The 20,250-nt window shown below is 27.6% G+C and overlaps 4 protein-coding genes and 1 non-coding gene across 5 annotated transcripts; 2 read left to right on the forward strand and 3 right to left on the reverse strand.

Moving 5' to 3' along the window:
• Window positions 1-24: 24 nt before the first annotated feature.
• VNE69_04100 (formin-like protein) lies at window positions 25-1,893 on the forward strand (the record flags this gene model as incomplete). Its single annotated transcript, XM_065473345.1, has 1 exon — window positions 25-1,893. One exon carries the CDS (start codon window positions 25-27, stop codon window positions 1,891-1,893), a length of 1,869 nt encoding a protein of 622 aa, XP_065329417.1.
• An 83-nt stretch (window positions 1,894-1,976) lies between these two features.
• Window positions 1,977-3,366, forward strand: VNE69_04101 (uncharacterized protein; the record flags this gene model as incomplete). Its single annotated transcript, XM_065473346.1, has 3 exons — window positions 1,977-2,166; window positions 2,438-2,534; window positions 3,243-3,366. The coding sequence occupies 3 exons, from the start codon at window positions 1,977-1,979 to the stop codon at window positions 3,364-3,366; spliced, it is 411 nt and encodes a 136-aa protein (XP_065329418.1).
• Window positions 2,287-2,357, reverse strand: VNE69_04902. The gene has a single exon. It is a non-coding gene; the product is annotated as a tRNA-Asp (tRNA).
• A 6,390-nt stretch (window positions 3,367-9,756) lies between the features above and the next one.
• On the reverse strand, window positions 9,757-10,390 carry VNE69_04102 (reverse transcriptase; the record flags this gene model as incomplete). Its single annotated transcript, XM_065473347.1, has 3 exons — window positions 9,757-10,064; window positions 10,181-10,323; window positions 10,380-10,390. The coding sequence occupies 3 exons, from the start codon at window positions 10,388-10,390 to the stop codon at window positions 9,757-9,759; spliced, it is 462 nt and encodes a 153-aa protein (XP_065329419.1).
• Window positions 10,391-10,624: 234 nt separating this feature from the next.
• Window positions 10,625-13,261, reverse strand: VNE69_04103 (alpha-1-antitrypsin-like protein; the record flags this gene model as incomplete). The annotated part of the gene is made up of 4 exons (XM_065473348.1): window positions 10,625-10,823; window positions 11,186-11,360; window positions 11,649-11,714; window positions 12,136-13,261. 4 exons carry the CDS (start codon window positions 13,259-13,261, stop codon window positions 10,625-10,627), a joined length of 1,566 nt encoding a protein of 521 aa, XP_065329420.1.
• Between the last annotated feature and the right edge of the window lie 6,989 nt (window positions 13,262-20,250).

The following is a 20,250-nucleotide window of genomic DNA, read 5'->3' on the forward strand; positions in this document are numbered from 1 at the left end:
ATTTATATTTTTCTTGTTTTACCCATGTCTAATAAATCTCTGGAAAATCTAAATTCTCAATTCATAAATGTTCTCAAATCTCTAAACATAGAAGACACAAAACACCAAAAACTAAGTATAAACTTAGACCTCAACAAGAAAATCAAAACCATCATATCTATTCAATCCCTCGAAGAAAGGAAGAGTAACATACCTAAATACTTAAATAACCCCAAATCATACATATCTCTCCTCTCATTATCATTATCTCTAAACACTAAAACCCTTTACACTGTCTTTTGTAATAATAATGGCATAAACATCCTGCATGATATTTTGGAAAATCAAGATAAAGAGAAATCAAGTCTAGCACTAGACTTGATTTACAGACTAGTGCAAACATATGACATGGAATATAATAAGAAACTTGTTATTGGTAAAGCATGCGAATATGGGAGATGGGAGATACTTGATATTTTGGAAAATTACGAAATTCTTTTTGATGGAGAATGTTTATGCAAAATGCTGATTTTCAAATTCTTAAATAGTTTTCCAAATGAGTTTGTTTGTAAAATACAACAAACTAAATTTGAAAAAATATATAAATACATAAAAAATAATGAAATTTATGTAAATGAAAAAGAGGAAAAAAAGCTTGAGAAAAATGATGATGAAGAGAAACAAAAACAACTTGAAAAAGTTATATTAGATACATTATTTCTTAGGAATGAAAAAGGTAATCCAGTAAAAATCCACTACGAAAAACTAACTACCTCAAGAGAAGTTAAGTTGGTCGATGAGCCAACTATCAATAAATTAAATAATGACTTGAATGAACTCAAAATTAACAAAAAAGAAGACAATAATAAAAAGACACTAAAGAAGAAAATGGTCTTTAAGAAGAAAGAGCCTTCTGTTTCTTATCTCCCTATAAAATGGACCAAGATTTCAAAAATGAACACTTTGTTTGCTTCTCTAGATCTTGAAAAATATAAAACTTTCTTCTCTAAAGAAGATTTAGAATATTTTGTAATAAAAAAAGACATTAAAAAAGAACCAGAAAAACAAGCAGATAAAAAGAAAGAGTCACCTATAGATCCTAAAAAGGCCTATGCCTTAAATATTGCTTTATCTCGTATTAAGTGCGAATATAAGCTTGTTGTCTCAGAAATCTTAAATCAAGATTTAATTCTCATAAATGAGAATTTGGTCAATCAACTTCTTCTTTATTTTCCCAGTGATCAAGAGATGTCGAATATTTTATTATCAGATTTAGAAGATAAATATATTTTATTCTTTAAGGAATGTGAAGATTGTTATTTGGATATAAAAGAGAATTTAAAAGGGATTAAGTTGAATATTTTAATAAGGAATTTCAATATAAATAATATTTTATTATTTATAAAGTTCTTTGAAGATTTAATTAAGAGTGAATATATGAAATGCCTTTTGGGGAGTATTTTATGTTTAGGGAATATTGTCAATAAAGGGACTACTTATGGAAATGCGGAAGGATTTAGTATTAAAGATATACAAGATATATTAAATATGAGAGTAACACCATCTACTACAAAGAGTATTAGTAGTAATAAAATAGAAATAATGAATTATAAGAGAAATAATATATTGACAATTAGAGATATAATAAAAAAGAAGATACCCCAGAATGATATAAATATAAATAATAATATTAAGAATCAGAGTTATGATAATTTACTCTCTGAATTTAAGGAGATCATAGAATTAAAAAGAGAATATTCTTATAATCATAAGGAATATGAAGTAATGTATGAGAAATATAAAGAAATGATAGACAGAGCCGAGGAAGTAAGGAAAATGTACGGAATAGAAAGGATTACAGACGAGATGATCAACATATTAATATCCTTAATTGAGATACCAGATAAGCACTAAAGAAAAGGAATATATCTTAAATAGAATATAATAATTAGTGTTATTTATATGCTATTTATAATTTACATATATATTTTACCCCCATGAATAAACAGAACTTGACAAATCTCCTTTCATTATTTATGTCTCAATACATAACAAAACAAGAACTTACGAAATACTTCTCAATGGGCGACAAATTCAGCGAAGAAGAAATTATCAATTTATTAAGGCTACTGCCCTTTGACTCTAGTGATGGCATAAATCTGCATGAATTTGTAGACTTTTTAACCAGTAAATAAAATAGTGCAATCTTCTTACATTTAATATATTAAAAAACTTTATACAACATGTTAATATAAATTCCATCTAGTAAAATATACCGTAATATAAATTCAGGGTGTAAAAATTTACCTCTCCCACCGGGACTCGAACCCGGGCCACCAGCGTGACAGACTAGCATGCTACCACTGCACCATAGGAGACTGAAACAAACATAAAACATAAATAAAATATTGAGAGGATTAAAATGTAATGACGACTATAAAATTCAAGAATGCGACAGAGGCAGATGACATGGTGTGTCTGACTATAAAACCAAAAGAGACAAGTGAAGAAAAGACGTCTGTGTTTGGTAAAATAGGGAGATATTTGTATAACTTGTATGATAAATTTATAAACTCAATAAAGGCATTATTTTAATAATTAAAAATAACACTATCTCATCTGTATAATTATTTATAATATGGCAAATGTACATTATATGAGCTGAAATATGCTTAGACTTCTTTATCTTTAAAGATGTTTTTATTTCTTTCGCATAGACTCTTTGACTAAACACTGCATTACTACCAAAATTATGATATTTGATTAATTTACCATATTAAAAAATTTTAATTTTTTTATATGACAAATTTATATTTTCTATAAGGCAATTTTTAATATATAAAATTTTTTAATATAATAAATATATATTTTTTTGATAATTTAAGATTAAATCTGATAATATAATAAAATCCAATAGTATAAATTTTTATTTTTTAGCTTACCTTGATTACTATGTAAAAAAATGTTATATAACAACAATATATTAAAAAACTAAACAAATAATCACTCCTAGCATCTACAAATTGATGATCAGCAGTAAAATTTGCCTTAGAAATATACACTGCAAAAGTACTCGCCACTGCAATAAATATTATTTCTAAAAACTTGACCAATTTGCCAAAAAATATATAAATTGGCACATAACAAAGACTTAATGCCGTAATATAACAATAAGAAGAAGTACTAGTATCATCCATCTTATTAATTAACCACTGACTATAATGCCCAACAGATATTGTAAAGATCACGAAGAGAATGGTAAGTAGGCACACTCTAAGACCAATGGCAAAAATATTAAGACTTAAAGATAGAATAGAAAGAAGTGTAAAGGTGGCTATAGTTTGGATAAAAAGAAGAAATAAGACGAAACATGTATTAGAAGTGTAAGATGTGCCTTTTTGGAGGGATATGTTTTGTAAACATAAACATTTCATGTAATCTTTGAGAGTATCTTTGACAGTTCTGTTTGGGGCGAAATAACTTCTGGATGGATCTGATCGTCTAACTACCATTGTTTAAAAAATAAAAGGGTTATTGTTTATAAAGGTGTTTCATAACAAAACAAATAAAAAAAATAAAAGTACTAAAAAAAACAATGTTATGTCTTAAAAAGGAAAGAAAAGATTTTAAAATAAGGTTGGATTTTAAAAATCAATATAACTCTAAATTGGATAATAAATTAATACTTTTAAAAGAAAATATTATTAAAAGCACTGATTGGTTTATTATAAACATTAAAAAAAAATAGAGCAGTATTGAAAATTAATATCTTTTTTATATAGATAAATTCATATGTAATGTAATAGGAGATGTATGATATAATATATCGTGTTTTTTCTGAAACTATCTTGTATTAGTTTAATTTGACATTAATAAGACTTACATTATAAAATCTAGATCTTCTTTTCTTTGGGAATGTTTTAATTTAGACGTAGTATAAAAATGAATGGGCATTTAAGTACAAGGACTATAATCATTGTCATCATAATAGTAAAAAAACAAATATGTAAGCAACTTATTATGGCCCAAGAGTAAACGAATATGAGAATTATTTATGTTCCAATCCTCTTCCTGCTTTAAAAGCACTTAAACTTTTTTTTTAATTTGGTACGTAAATAATTTAGGTTTAAAAACATGGTTGACACCTAGAACCATGATGAAAAATTCTCTTTAGAGCCCTCGAGTGCAGTATTAAACGATAAAAATGCAAAATTATTTCAAAATTTATTTTTTAGCTAACAAAGCATATTAGAGACAAAAAACTAAAAAAATTTTTTAATAGTTTTTTGCTCGATAAAATAGTCAAAACTACCACACTTAAGTTAAAATGAATGATATATTGTCCTTTATAAGACGTATATATGTAAATAAATCAACGAAAAAAATGTACACATATATGTGAAAATTAAAGAACAACAAAAAAATACACATGTAAAGTGGATGGCATAGGTGTCAACGTGTTAAAAGGGCATATGTCGGGGCTGGTTTTTATTACAGTCTTTAAATTATTTATTTTTAAGCAATTTAAATTATCAAAAAAAAAAATTTATGATAAAATATTTTTTTTTTATAAAAAATTATAATAAAAGTAAGACCGTATTCCTATATCAAATATTAGACCCGCATTGTTGGACTTTTAACCAAATTTTTTTATAAATTTTTGAAATATAACAATTAGTCGATTTTTGTGCAAAACTTTTATTTTTAAACATTTCAAAATTGATAAATAAATGATGTTTTGCTGTATTTTCGAGAAAAATAACTTAAAAAAAAACCTAATTGAAGTTTTTTTTGTTAGAATGAAAATTACAACATTGACCTAAAAAATATACAGCGATATGATATTTTAAAATTAATTTTAAAATTTTTCCAAACATGTCTTTTCTTAAACTTTGCTATAGGTCCAATCATAGTTCTAAAAATACAAGAAGCATAGGCCATATAAACTTTTAATTTTTTTAATACTAGATCTAATTACGTAATCTGTAGAACAAATAGTAGAACCCTATACATAAGTATAGAAAAAAAATTTACAATGGGATGTTACTGTTGGGAATACGGAGTATGATGCATGATAGATATTTAAGAAATAAATTTTTCCAAAACTTCACGTTAGTGATGATAATTGACATTGTCCGATAATATTGTTTTTTTAAGATTTTTTCTGCATCATAAATAAACCATATTCAATAAAAAAGTAAATTCAAGCGATATATCATCACATTTAACTAAAATTTATATTTTTCAATTATGATCGCATAATTTCGCGATAGGATGTAAGCGACGATTTAATTTCATTTTTGTAAAATTATGTATTCTTCTCTGAGTATTTTAACTCCGTGCTCTGTGAACTAGACTACTGAGTTTAAAAAATATGCTTTCAGTTGCGTGTCATTTAATTTTAAATGTAAAAAAACTCTTTTTGATACTTTGTACAGAAAATTACGCACAAATGGAAAACAAAAAGCGTTTTCATGTTTTTCAGAATTTTTAAGCTTTTTTGATATGTAAGAAATAGAAAGATTCACATTAAATAGTGTATTTAATTCATTGCAAAATCATGAAATTATAAAGAGTTGACATAAGCGACCTAATTCTTAATAGAGGATCTATGTTGAAAAACAAAATGCTTTTTCTTAACTAAAAAGAATGGCTATTAGAATGTTATGAATTTATACTACAAAAGATGCAACTTTTTCACAATTTGAAACAGACATAACTTGTTTTTTTTATAATGGACCAATTTTCAATTTGTTAAGCTCAAAAACCAAATTTTTAATTTCGCCTGAAACTATTTTCTTGTTTTACAACCATTACACTGGTTTTAAAAATTAAAATGATATCATACCATTGAAATCTAAACATAGCATTATAAAAAATTAAAAAGGACAGTAGGAAAAACCATACAAGATATTATGTAAACTACACAAATCATTAAACGATTCATCCTCGAAAAATTAAGAAAGATATTAAGAAGGTTTTTTTTCAAATAAAAAAAATTTTTGTGTACAAATATTAAGAAAAAAAATCTTATATAATGATTTACAACCTACAATGTTCTTACAAATTATGTATAGATGTTAATATTGCATACATAAACTTGGCGGGACTCCATGAGACAATATAGTGGCTTAGTTCTGGCATATGATAGTCATTAAATTGTTCTATTCAATATGATAGTCAAATGCACAATCTGATGATTTATGAATGCTTATACCTTTACACCAGAAATGATTCAAATAAATATACAATTTAGAAATTATAAAAAAATAATATAAAACTATAATTTATTTTAAACGAGGCGATTTTATAAATTCAACTTAAGACCATTAAGTGATCTGTAAAAATTTCTTGAAAATAAATCCCACGCAAGATTGTAATCATCATTTTTTTGAATATTAAAGGGGCTCACTGTTATTGCTTTGGAGCTTAAACCCGATATTATTAAATTATAAATTATAACTCATTGCAACTGTAAACTGTTTACCTTAACCCTGCATTGGATGCATTTTAATTTTCAACTGAAGTTCAATAGATTCCTTTATTACCTTCAAAAAAAATTCCGATCGAAATTAATACATATGAGCATTTCGTAGAGAGGTTAAGTTTGTCCGCGCGAGATTTCGTAATTTTGAATATTGACTTTTATTGTAGCATTTTTAATGACAACGTTTGTAATAATATTATTTAATGCATATAAATAAGTTCTGAAATTCAGATCAGTGTAACAAAAACACCGATGTCACTAAATTTTTTGTCTAACAGCCATTCTTCATTATTTTTAATGGGAAATTCATTTATTTCGAGAGTACATGGTATATTATCAACGTTATCTCAGCAGATTCGTAATCTAAACATCAATTAGATAATTTTAAAATGATCTGGAACAGTAATTTATGACAAACAAGCATTTTATTATTGTCATAGAGCTTAAGAGCTGCTATATGTTCGAAACATTATACATTTCTCAATATTATAATATTCAAAGCTTTTATATGTTACCGCCAACATGGAAGGAAAAGAAGAAAAACTACTAAACACTTTGCAATCGAAAATTAAATTTATTCAACTTTTACTTTACGTCTACCATTGACACAAATGGGAATATTTTATAAAAAAGGTACTTTTTGTCTATAATTGGATTGTGCTTAGCTGTAGTTTTCTCATGTTCAACTGTGCTCATATCATTCAGATCAGTAGTTGTCTCATGTTTAATTGTACTTGTAATAGGAAGTTTCGTACTTGCCCTATGTTAAATTGTATTTTTATTATTTAGATTTGAAGTTCCCATACAGGGAATCGTACTCATATCTTCTGAATCTTCACTGTTAGTAAAAACTTTTGTAAAAAAGTGATCTATATGGCCACCATAGTACCACCTAATATTGCATTCATAGTATCAAAAACTACATCCGTACCGTACAGATTTGTGCCTGTCGTGAAAATATTCGTACTTTTCTTAGAAGGATTCTCATTTGTATCAATTTTATTAGTAAATATTGCTTTTTTATAGTTAAAATAAATATTAAAGATACCAAAAACCTAAAAGCGGTTTAAGAATTTTTTTTTAATTTAAAAATGTGATAGACATTAGGAATTTTTTGTATTTGTATAAGTATTTACCAGTTTATTGAATTCACTAATTAATTGATAAATTATTTATTTTGTAAATATATAAAAATATCAAAACAAACATAAATTAAGGATTTTCTGCTATATTCAATCTTTAAGAAGTAATTTTTAATTTGAATATAATTTGTCGAAAGTATAACATGTCAAATCTCATCTTTTTATATCAAACGACAATTGACTCGAGATATTTGATATTTGAACTATAATTTCAGTAAAAAAATAAACCCATGTAACTAATAACAGTTTGGCGTACAACATATATGATAAAAACAAAGCAAAAATTTCGACAATTATTTATTCGATAGTGTGATGTATATTACTACATCACAAGGACAGAGGCTTTAAACATCATCTGTCACATATGTTTGAAGAAATGCCAACATCTCAAGTAGTCTGTCAAGACGAGTCACAGAAAAAACAAACGAAAGACATATGGTCGTTACTACATTCATAAGTACGCCAATGTTTGTATTTGGTGTAAGAACAAATAATAAATTTTATTGGGGGCATGCTTTGTGTAGTTAATACTTCTAATTTCACAAGGATAGGTTCCGTGTTAACGTCTCCTGCTTGTAGGTAGCTTCCGGCTTCATATTCCTTTCCACATCAGCTTCGTTTTTTCTCCTCCGGTAGTCCAGAGAAATGCTTTTGGCGGGATCATCAGGATGTATGCTTCTACCTTCTTAGGGATTCCAAGTCTTGTGGTATATGATTTGTGGACCTTAGTCACTATTGTTTCAAGTGATTATGTAGGGAATTATATCTGTTTTAAAACCATATTTAAGCCCAGTTCGTTCGCAAGGACATCATACTTTCTTAAATTATCGTTTTCTACTTGCTGTAGATTCTCTTGTGATGTAAAACCCATTTCGATTATTCTGATCAATTTGTTCTTTTTATCTACTACGACAATTTTTATTTGATTATCTTTAATCTTTATGTCTGTTTTCACCGTCGTGACTATTCCATTTCCACTTCTTTGCGGCAACTATCTGTTGTACTAAGTGGTTTCTTAATCTCTTCTTAGGCTGCACTTTATGTTTTTTACACAGTAGTAGGTGGATGCATTTCACTATTTCATTATGCCTTCTCATATAATCGTGTCCTAGCATTTTTCGCACCTTGTCGCTAGGTGATCCACGGTCTTTGCTGATTTATTGCAATGGGGGCAGGTTCCAATCGATCCATTAAATATATTTCGGTCTTGTAGGGCACATAGCTTACTTTCTGTCCTAGTACTCGTGTTACCTACTTTAAACCATAGTGATGACTTTTTGATGTCGACTATTATATTTTCTTTTGCCCTAAACAACTTTATATGTTCTATTTAGTATTTATGTTGTTGTATAGGGTAGTTAGCTGAGCCTCGCCAATGATTTCTGTTACACATCTATTAGCTTATATTTTTCCTGGGCGGATGCTTTGATTAGCGAAAAGTGAGTTTTCTTTTTTTTCCTGGTTTAATATAAGTGATCGTCTTCTAAAATAGATTTAGATAGATTGTTCGAAGTCCGTCCATAGTTTGAGTACTGTCTTCACTTTTAAATACTGCGCTAGTTAGTCCTCTTCCAAGCGCATCGCGGGGAAAATATAGCCTTTCTTTACATGTCGGCTGTGAATGACCTCCATGTACATTCAATGAAATTCTAATAAAAGAGTCTATCTCCTCAAATATCTTTGGTTATAAAACTAGCTCTCCGACATAATAGTTTATAAGTGAAATAGCAAATTCATAAAATGATTATGTGGTGTTCTTGGCGTTAAGAACTGTATTAAAAGTTATTCTTACTCGTGACTTATTTTTTTTTTAATGAGTTTAATTGTACTATCACTTGGTTTGTTTTCTCCGGTAGAACTCCTAGGTATTTATATTCATCATCCGGCCCATAATAGACATTTGTGCTGCTGATATCGCAGAATTCTTTTCATTCTGTTATATAATGACCACATAACATCTCGATTTTTATAGGATGTATTAAATAATTATAAATTATTTTCCCTCCTTCACATTTTATAAGTATTTTATCTTAAGCCTCCACAAGAAGAAATGAATTTAATGGAGACGTACTCAAATAAAACTATTAATCATAAAACATATGAAAGCCTGCCAAGGACAGACGGCAAAACATACAGTTATTTAGAGTATTATTTTAGAACAAGCCGCATACCTGTGCAGCATGCCACATTCATTTCTAGCACAACTGCTTTAAAAATTTTCATTATTTCTGCTATCATTACTGCTAATGTTTCTTCTTTTTCTACTACTAGTTTTAAATCGTTTATAAAAAGAAAGTGGTTTGGACAATAGGACTCCAAATTTTCTAAGTTTATACTTACCTTAGGATAAGTATTATTCAGTTTTTTAGATAACTTGTTCATTGCCAGTACGAAAAATAAGGGCGACAGACTGTTTCCTTGAAAGATTCCTTTTTCGATATTTTTTTCATAAATTTCTTATTAGCACAAGAATATCTGTCTCCCAGCTGTTCATAATAAACGAGATAAATTTGATTATCCATCTTTTTATTTTCAGCCCTTTTAAGGTCCTTTTCAAATATTTATGTTCTACGCCGTCGAAAGCTTTCTACATCAATCCACGCAATCTTAAGCTTACAGTCGTACTCGTCATTGATTTCTATATTAATCATAACTTGCTCTTTGGCTCCTTGTATGATACTTCTGCGCCCTAGCTGTTTTTCTGCCCAAATTTCTCTTTTATTAATTTCTTTCTGTAAGCATTAGGTTGCACATTTAATGTGAGCTTGTACAGATTTGACATGCATGTTATTAAAGGAACTCCGATCCTTTTTCACATTTATCTTTCGGTATTAGGTAGGCCAGTCCCTTACACCTTTCCTTTTCTAAGCTGTTATTAATACACGCGTCTTTTATCATTCTGTACATATGCCGTGTAGTGATTCTATCTTCTTTATAAAGAAATTTTAAATTTCATCTGCCCCAGGAGATTTCCAATTGGGTAAGAATTTGCTTATTTGCCTAAATTCTTCGTAATCTAAAACATATCCCGTTCTGGGCTTTTCTCTACGTAGTGCTCATCGATATATTCTAAATATGAGGTTTCTTCCCTTTCTTCTGGGAGTTTCCACATCTCGCCCCAAAAATTACAAATTTCTTCTTCTGATGTTTTAATTTCTATTTTTTTGTCTTCGTTTAAATCTCTGTAAAACTTAGCTCTATATAATTCAAACGTCCTATTGGTTCTTTTGAAATTTAGACGATTCTCAAAACAACATATCTTTTTTTTTGTATATTTTCGAGTTTTCTTGCAATTCTGCTATCACTTCCTATATGTTGTTCCTACTGCTTAAACCCTTACCCGTGTCCCTCATTATAGCCTTTGCTAATTTTTGTTCCTCAAATTTTATGTGTTTATTTTCTTCTTAGAACTTTTCTATTAGTGTTTTCTTCTCATCACACATATTTATTTTCTTAGCTATATTTTCCTTCTAAGTAGGTTTTAAACTTAGTTGAGCGACTCATTTTTATAAACAATCTGTGATGATTGCAGAATTCTTACAATGTCTGTTAAACGATCGAGAGGGTATAACTTCACATACTCACACACTGATGTATTAATAAGTCTATTAGTTTAGAGTTAACCATTTCACTAGAAATTTTATCTGTTCTTTCTATTTCTTTTCCTTCTAAACTTTTATAGCAGACAAACAACAAGTTTCTAATATTCCCACACGAAGCCGCATCTTTCAAGCTACATTCTTCTACTAAGTCTTTTATCTTTTCGCTCTTTTGCTCGTTTGTGGTTGTGCAAGAAATTTTCTATTGCTTGTAGGTTGGCCGGTTTCTGTTGTCAATCTTGCCCTAGCTTTCTGCTTCAGTTCTTGCAAGATAAGTGGATTCGAGCTAAATTTACCATTTATACGTCAAGTGTGAGATCTTATTCTTCTCTTGGCATCCATCCGAAACGCTGGAGAATTGCCTCCAGCATTCTTCCGAGCCACTCGTTATATTCGATTCCACGGATGTGAGCAGAGACTTTAGAGACACAAGACGCTCACCCATATCATGTATTGCCTGTATACCATCTTCAGTTCCTTCTTGCCTTGTATAGTGTTCGTTTATATCTCTTTTTTTCTTCTTGGAGGTTTTTGTTTTCATTTCGCACCTTTTTACCCTTCATTTACAGAGTTTGAAATAAGATTTACGTATGTTCTATAAATTACAACTCACTTACAAACTGGCGTGCTGCACAGGGAAGCGGCTTGTTCTAAAGTAATACTCTATATAACTATATGTTTGCCCGTCTGTCCCTGGCAGGTTTTTATAAGTTTTATTGATATTTTGATTATATTTAATGTTTTCCTTGGGAATTATTCCTTTTTTGGGCACAAAATAAAATTTTTTAAAAATAAGAAGGAGGGAAAATACTTGATAATTGTAAAATACATCCTATTAGAAATAGATATGATTATGTGGCCATAATACCACACAAAAAAACATTGATTTTTTGGCAAAAATAACTGTAAAAAATTTATTAAATATTACTCCCTGAAAATCTACCCATGAAGATAGGTAAATCTTCTATACTAGAAGGGGTGTTATTGTCTGAAATTGTTTTGACTATGTAGAATATAAATGGCCTATTAAAGTTTATGGTCATTTTTGGTAGAATATTCAAACTAAGTCTTGCGAATGTAGAGGTCACAGAAGCTCCTTCTGTTCCTTTTTCGTTGACATCAATTACAGCAACATGAAATAATTCCGGATTACCGAAAGGAACCCCACTAAACATGTTTAAGAAACTTGGATTAGTAAATATTTCTTGTAATTTCTCCATTTTCATTTCCCTAATGATATCAATTTCTGTTTTAAACTTGAATTTAGGTATTCTAATTTCTACATCATATAGTTTCATTTTTAACAAGAGTTTAGAGATTTCAATATTTTCAATATTAAGGTCTTCTTTTTTGTTTGATTTAGGCAAAATTCCTAAAAACGAATAATTATGATCTGCATAAGGAATTTGTACTGCTTGATATCCGTCCGTTTCAAAAGCTCTAAACTCTTTACTTATTTTCATCATTGGAACTTGAATTTTCATTTCTCCATCAGCAAAATCTCGATTTTCGTGTTCAATTTCAAATGGTAATTTCCATGATAATTTAAAATACATAGTATTGACTATCAAAGCTAGTAAATTTCCGGGCAGTTCATCAAATAAATTTTCAATCAAACCATTGGTATTGGTTTTTACTGTTTCATTTATAATGTTTAAAATTTCTTCTGTTTTTGTAGGGTCAAATGTTTGAGATTCTGTTTTAAAATATTTCTTTATTATTTCTTCAAATAAAGGTATCATTTTGATTTGATTATTGTAAAAAACATAGTTGTTTAATTTTAACGTAGAACTACCGGCAATAGAATCATCTGGTGAAATGTGTAACTGATGATTAATCTTATAGATATCATCATTAAATTTATCGGTATTATCTTCATAGTACAAAAATTCTTCCATCATATTTTTTGTGTTATTAGTGGAACCATTTAATAATATACCAAGTATGTTTATTATCGAATAAGGAGAAAATACAAAAGTCCCTCTTTGTTGCTCTAACAAATAGCTAAACATGTCTGAAGATGTCTTTATTATGTTATCAGTTAAAATTTTCATGTAAGGGGCCATATAAATTTTCATTATAAATTATTTTTTTAATAGAAGTTAACATGTAATAAACCTCATATTTTCTATAAAAACATATACATCCGACGATTGGCAATATTTTTTCTAAAAAATAGTTAAACGACATAATTGTAAACAAATATGTCATAATATGACGCAAAACATAAACAAAACCAAATTTTTTATTTTAACACACCACTTCAAATTAAAAAGTTTACTGGAAGTATTCTTTATCCAACAAATAATCGAATCATTCCCAAAATTATTAAGTCATATAAAAAACAAGCATCTGAATTCGTTGGTCTTTTATCTCCGTTCCCACCGATATTAAAATTTTCATCGTTAGTTGAATCTGTATTTTCTCCGTTATTATTGTTTTCGAATATACTCCAAATATTTTTTATTGTTTTCCGTTGACTTGCAGTATTAGGCTCATTGATATTCTCCTTTGTTGATAAAAGTATTTATTTCTCTCAAGATGTTCTGTTTCGTCATTTCTTACAATTGAATTTTCAATACATTGCATTGTATTCATATTATCAGAACCGCAATCACTTAATCTTTTTTTTTGAATTGGAACATAAATTTTGTTAGAATTAAAATCCTTTAATATTTTTTATTTGAAATAAATTTTGTATCAATTAATTCTTCAGTTTTACGTTTTTTATTCTCCAGATTTGAATTAGAGTTAAATATGTACTTAATATATATCGAAGAAATAAGTGGAGACACATTATTTGAATCAAAATAATAAATATTAGACCATTCAAAATTATACATCCTTTTAGATTTTTTAAAATAAACTTTTCACTTGTCGAATAATTATCAACAGTAATTAAATTATTTGTTTTCATTACATCAATAAAATACATCTTTTCTGTATCTAAGACGATTTCTACTAGTAATATACATTTACTCATAAAAATACATTAGCCGTTTTTGTATCATTTTTGCGATGATAGCTATAACATTCAAGAAATCCACAAGTATTTCCTTTCAAATGTAATTAATTGTTAAGAATTATATTTTTTGGTTATTTTTCCGCCATCTGATCTTACGTTGAAAGTCTTTATAGATTCATTTTTGTAGTCTTCTTCTACTAAATCGGTTATTAAATAAGATGCATGAAGCTTTTCATCATCTACAACCATGTAAACATCTTATAATTGTCGCCAAATTTAACTACAAATATTTTATTGGCGCATATTGTTGATACCATGCATAGAATAACTAATATCTGGGTTGCACAAAAATTATTGCTTTATATTAAAATATAGATTAAAATATGTTTTATCAATACTAAATTCTAGGAAATAAAAAACAACCTGTATTACATAAATTTATCTAAATTACGCGAAATTAAAAACTGCTTTTGATGTATTTGTTTTTTTTATTTATCAAGAAAATCTAAGCTTTTAGACAAAAGCTTTTTACCATTGCAAACGAAGTAAATATACTACCACATATATAAAAATAAATTATTATTTAATCTGTTAATTTTTTTATAAATTTGACGTTGAAAAATTAAAGATTACGATTAGATCCAATTAGAAACAAATTTAGAATAATTACTCTTAAGAGGAATGGTTTATTAAAGTTACTTTAACGTGAAAAATATAATGCGGAGCTTACAAAAGTAAATTTGTTACCATATGTTATATAGTTTTTGTAAATAACTCATAATGTATTTTAAAAAAAAAATACACGGGTTATTAATATAATTCAAATTAAAATTTTAATATCATTCGATGTATTGCAAATTTTTCTATGCAGAGAGATGAATAATTTTGATAACTAATTTTCTACTAAGACGTGAACTTTAGCAAAGTCGTCTGGTATATCTAAGGACTAGCAAATAATTGAAGTTCGAAAACAAAGACATAAAGTGTGTGATTTAAATAGTGAAAATTTATTTATTGAAGCTTTTAATGTCCTTGTTTTCTTCTTCGATTTACCTCCACTGTCGCGCAGTCTATCTGGTTACACCACCCTCTAGCTATCTCTACTGTGTTCTTGGTTCCAGATACTCCCTCGGAGAGCCCCGCCGTTGTTCAAAATAGATGCTCTCTAGTATATTCCTTATGACTTTCATTTGGATGTAAGCTTCGGTACTAGTCGATAGGCCGAAGGCATTAACATAATTGCTGTGGTATTTTGTCACAATACCTACCCATGTCATGAAGGATGGTATTATTTGAACTTTGCACTTGTACATTAGGCCCAATTCATTTGCTAAGATATGTTAATTTGAGTTTTTATGTTCTATTTCTGTAAATTATCTTCCTTTTATATATATATATATATCTACAAAGAAGGATTTGACACTGTTTGAGTCTTGCGAATGTTAAAAGGAAATATGCAAACATAAAATCTAGAACAGATTATCATTATGAAATTTTAAAAAAAAGAAAATAAAACTGCATACTATATAAATTTTGTTTTTGCCGCAATGAAACGGTATCAAGGATGAAATTGTAAAAATTGAAAAGAAGATAATATTTATCTATAAGCCTTTCAATATAAAAACTTTTATGAAAAATTATTGTTTAAAGTCTTCATAAGGCATTAAATGTTTATTTTTAAGGTTCAGCGTAATGTAAAAAGGACTAAATGAATATAGTAGATAAAGGAAAAACGTATGACCCTATCAGGCAAATATATTTTTTTAATATGTTAAGTTGATATACTACCTTTTTACATGCATATTATCTGGTCCTAAATAGATATATAATGGAAAAAAAATTACGATTTATTTTATATAAAAATTCTGTCCCGAAAATATCGAATTTTAATATCATATGTTAGTATCTTTTATTTTCAAATATGATGGATAAATAATAACAAACAAATAAGAAATGTACGAACCGTGATGCAAAACATCTATACTAAGTAACGGGGATTTTTTATCCTTTTAAGTTTCAAAATTTTTAAGTCTTTTAGAACAGCAATTAAGCTTCCTACCTTGTAACAAAAGTATTTAAAAATCAAAGCTTTTAGCAAAATTCATTCACCAAATAATAACATTAAATGAACTGGAAGATGCTGTTAAGATAACTAAAAACAAAGAATAAAAAATGTAAGTAAGGCAATTCCATTAACATTAAATTTCATTAATTTATTCAGAATCTCATAATTAAAAACAAAAAAAAAACGTTTCAAGCATGATTAACCCCCTCCAAAGAAAAAAAGGCCGGATTTATCTTTAATTCGCCAAGAGTTAGGAACCAAAAAGGTCTTTCCATATTAAAATTTTGTCTAATAACCCGCGCAAATTTTAATTTATAGTGTATAATCTCCAAATTATAAAAAAAAATTAGATGCATTTAAAAAGTTATACTTTTGTTTGAGAGAATACTCTAAAAAGAAACACAAAATAAACAATATCTGTAAAAACCCCGTCTTGCTAGTCAAGAGTGCTCTGTAAAATACGTAACATCGTAGGTTAACACAGTAAAGAGCAAGTCATGAAAGGATTCGCAAAATCTTAATCATTTACAAAAGGTTGAAAATTTTGTTTAAGAGAATATCCTTTACATTTTTTAATATTTTTATCAGAAAGAAAAGTTAGTTAGAAATAACATATATCAAGTTATTGATATGGGCTTTTAATAAAAATAATGAATGTCGTTTTATGGTGCGATTCTTCCTGTCGTGTTTTACAATAATGTCATTAAATATCTTAAACATTGTACAAACATTAAAGAATATTTAAATGTTTATGAAAGTTAAAAAAACAAGACAATGAACTTATAAAAAACACAAAGATAGTTTTTAATTATGATCCTTGTTAGAATAAATTAAAAAATTAAAAAAAATCTACTCCTAAAAAATAGATACCAGTTAAACCTAGCGCAAAAACGACGAAAAACTCTATATCTGTATATTGAGATTGGGCGAGTCTGTAAAAAAGGAGAAATTTCTCAAATTAATGTTTTGTTTGCTCGCTCAAAGCTGCTGCAAGAAACAGAGCGCTTAGGTAATTGTAAAAAAAAATAGGATAATTTTTCAAAAAATTATAAAAAATACGGGGTATATGTTTCGAGCAGCAGTTATATGAACATTCAATGCATTATATTGGCATTTATTCTCAGTTTTAAACAAAATGGGACAGAATTACAATATATAGTTCTCAGAGTAACAAGAAAGACACATTTTTCAGATTACATAATTTATAAAGTAGCTCATAAATGTACGGAAACATTATTTTGAGCCGGAGTGAATTGACACCTCTAAATAAAAGGGAGTCGCGATTAAAGAAATTAAATCTCAGCAGAGATTGTTTACAAAGCAGAAAATTATGATTTTAGTTATATATAAAATAAATAAATGTATAAATAGTTAAATTATTTTCAACCTAGGCCTAAACATAACATGCAAATATATAAAAATTTTCAAAGAGACATGCTATCTAGTAAAAACGTAAAAAAAGAAAATTATTTAATATTTGGACAATGAAATTTAGCTTTGTAATAAAGTTACAAAAACAAAAAACTAAATTCAAAGAACTTAAAAATCTCATTTACTCTAAAATTTCATTGAACACAACAATATACGTTTAGTCGTTAGACACATAAAATAAATTAGAGACAAATATGATATCTATAAATTAAGGCTTCTTTAGATTTTCAAAGTTGCGTCATGGCCATAGCATAGGCTTTGAAGTTCTTATTAATTCAAAAATTTGTAAGCAGTATTGATATTATGTGTTAGGCATTTGCTTCCTTATTCACTGCAATCAGAGATTGGTTTATTCTGCGTAATTATGCAAAAATTTGTATTTTTTGAGTAAAAACAATATTCGATTATCAGAGTAAAAAAAAAATGGCTATTCCAAAATTTATTCGATTCTGGCATAAAAATATTGTTTTATAGTATAAATTTTAAATTATTGCAAATTACTCTCCTTTTATGTGTTTTAATTATAAATTTTTTTTTTATTTTTATGTAAATAAAATAAAACTGTGGTTTTGGCAACGGGGAGGCGGCCTATTTAAGTGACCTAAAAGACAGCTCACCTTGCTATATTATTTAGAAAGTTTTCAATAGTAATGTTTATTTTGAAGCCCGTGAGGGCTAATGCCGTTCTTCTTGTGAGAAAACGGTTCGGTATTAGGGCCTACCCGTTGTACTTATTAAAGTAAAATCTTTCGAAATGCACATTTGCGATAGTTTTTAAGTAAAAATCAAAGAAAATATATATCTATTTTATTTTCTAGAAAAAGCATTTGAGAAATGGTGAGATGAAAATTCAATAATGTGGTAAATAATACGACAAAATTATTTCAAAATAGTAAAACATCAAAAAAAATCACTATGTGACAATTATACATAGTTTTAAATACTTTCTCTTTAAAGTGTATTTTTAACACATAATTATAATAAGAGTTACAAAATGACTTATGCATGATTACATAAAAAGCAATTGTTAAAGATAATTGTAAATTAAGGTATATATTTTTTAAAATATATTCTCAAAATCCCCGCGTTAAAAATAGAACTGAGTTATGTAATTACCCCTACTACTTTCTACGACTATTATTTGGTTCACAAAATAAAAGTGGATTTTTATATATAGTGGCCATGGGCTGTGTGTTACTCTTTCGGTAATCACTAACCCTCTCGTATTAGTCTTTACGGTGCTTTTTTCCCCTTTAAAATACATAAAGTTTATGAACATGGGATTTTTCTTAACAAATGTCTTCCCAACAATGGACCCGGATTTTATCCGTCTATCTCATTCTTCAACTACAACACAATTTCTTTTGATTTTATTATCTTTCTAAATATCTCTAAATTTTATGACTATGGTGGTTCATCTATCTTGCCACAATAGCTTAAATGTGATAGTGGGATTACTACTAACTACATCTGTCATGTCTTGTGCCAGATCTTATTGTAGTCAATACTGTTCCTTTGCTACTATCCATAGCTCCTCAACTTCCTCACATATCCGGGTCCCCCGATTGATGCAAGTCACTACCTTCTTTACTGTTATAATCAACCTCCCCATTTTACATATACTGCATTTTTCCGCCTCACACCACGGCGGTACTTACGACTGCTTCTTTTGTTTATGTTTTGGTTCGATAATTTTTTATTTTCCACCATGTTAAAGATAATTACAGGTTAAGGATATACTTTAATGAATATATATTCTCAACGAAAATAAATATTTTATATAAAATAGCCAAACTACAAATACTGAGATCATTTTTTAGAAAAAATTTTAAATAAGTTAATAATGTATTTTGAGTTCCTTTTAGATACAAAGAAATATGCCCGTAATAACCTATTTTTGAAAAAATCACATCAAGATATTTTTTAAGTATACAACAATTTTAGATAATATCATTAATGAATATGAGTTTTATTTTTATCATTTTTTAAATATGAGTCTATATAATTTTTCATTCTGCCGTAAATGAAGACTTTTTTAGCTTTTAACAGATCGTAAAAATAATATAATTAGTTTTTATCTAATAGAATACAGAGGAAATTTGATTTTAAACAATTTTTAACAGCTTATTATGATATTTATCCTTTTCTCAATTTTTTCATTGCAAAAATTGATACTATGACTTTAAACATAATATTATTATTTTATTACAAATAATCCAATCTTAGTTGATTTATGTAAAAATGAAAATATTAATATAGAACGGATTATACCTTTATTATTAATAATGTTATTATTTGATATATTGAAATTATTATTTTGAAAAGTAGATAACATGAAAGTTAAAAAAATAAATTTTAATTGCAAAAAATATATATATAAAAATTGTGAAATAATAACAGGATCTGTTTAATAATATATTTATTAAGTTTTCTCTTTTTATGTGAATAAATTTACGATAAATTTTCTAAATGTGTATATAATATCTATAAAGCTTTCGTATATATATAAAAAATTATTAACTGAGTGTGTTCAACATGTCTATTTTCCATCGCAAGTAATAGGTACGTGAAACCCTACATAA

The sequence above is a fragment of the Vairimorpha necatrix genome, chromosome 4, assembly GCF_036630325.1.
Source record: "Vairimorpha necatrix chromosome 4, complete sequence".
Taxonomy (NCBI): Eukaryota; Fungi; Microsporidia; family Nosematidae; genus Vairimorpha; species Vairimorpha necatrix.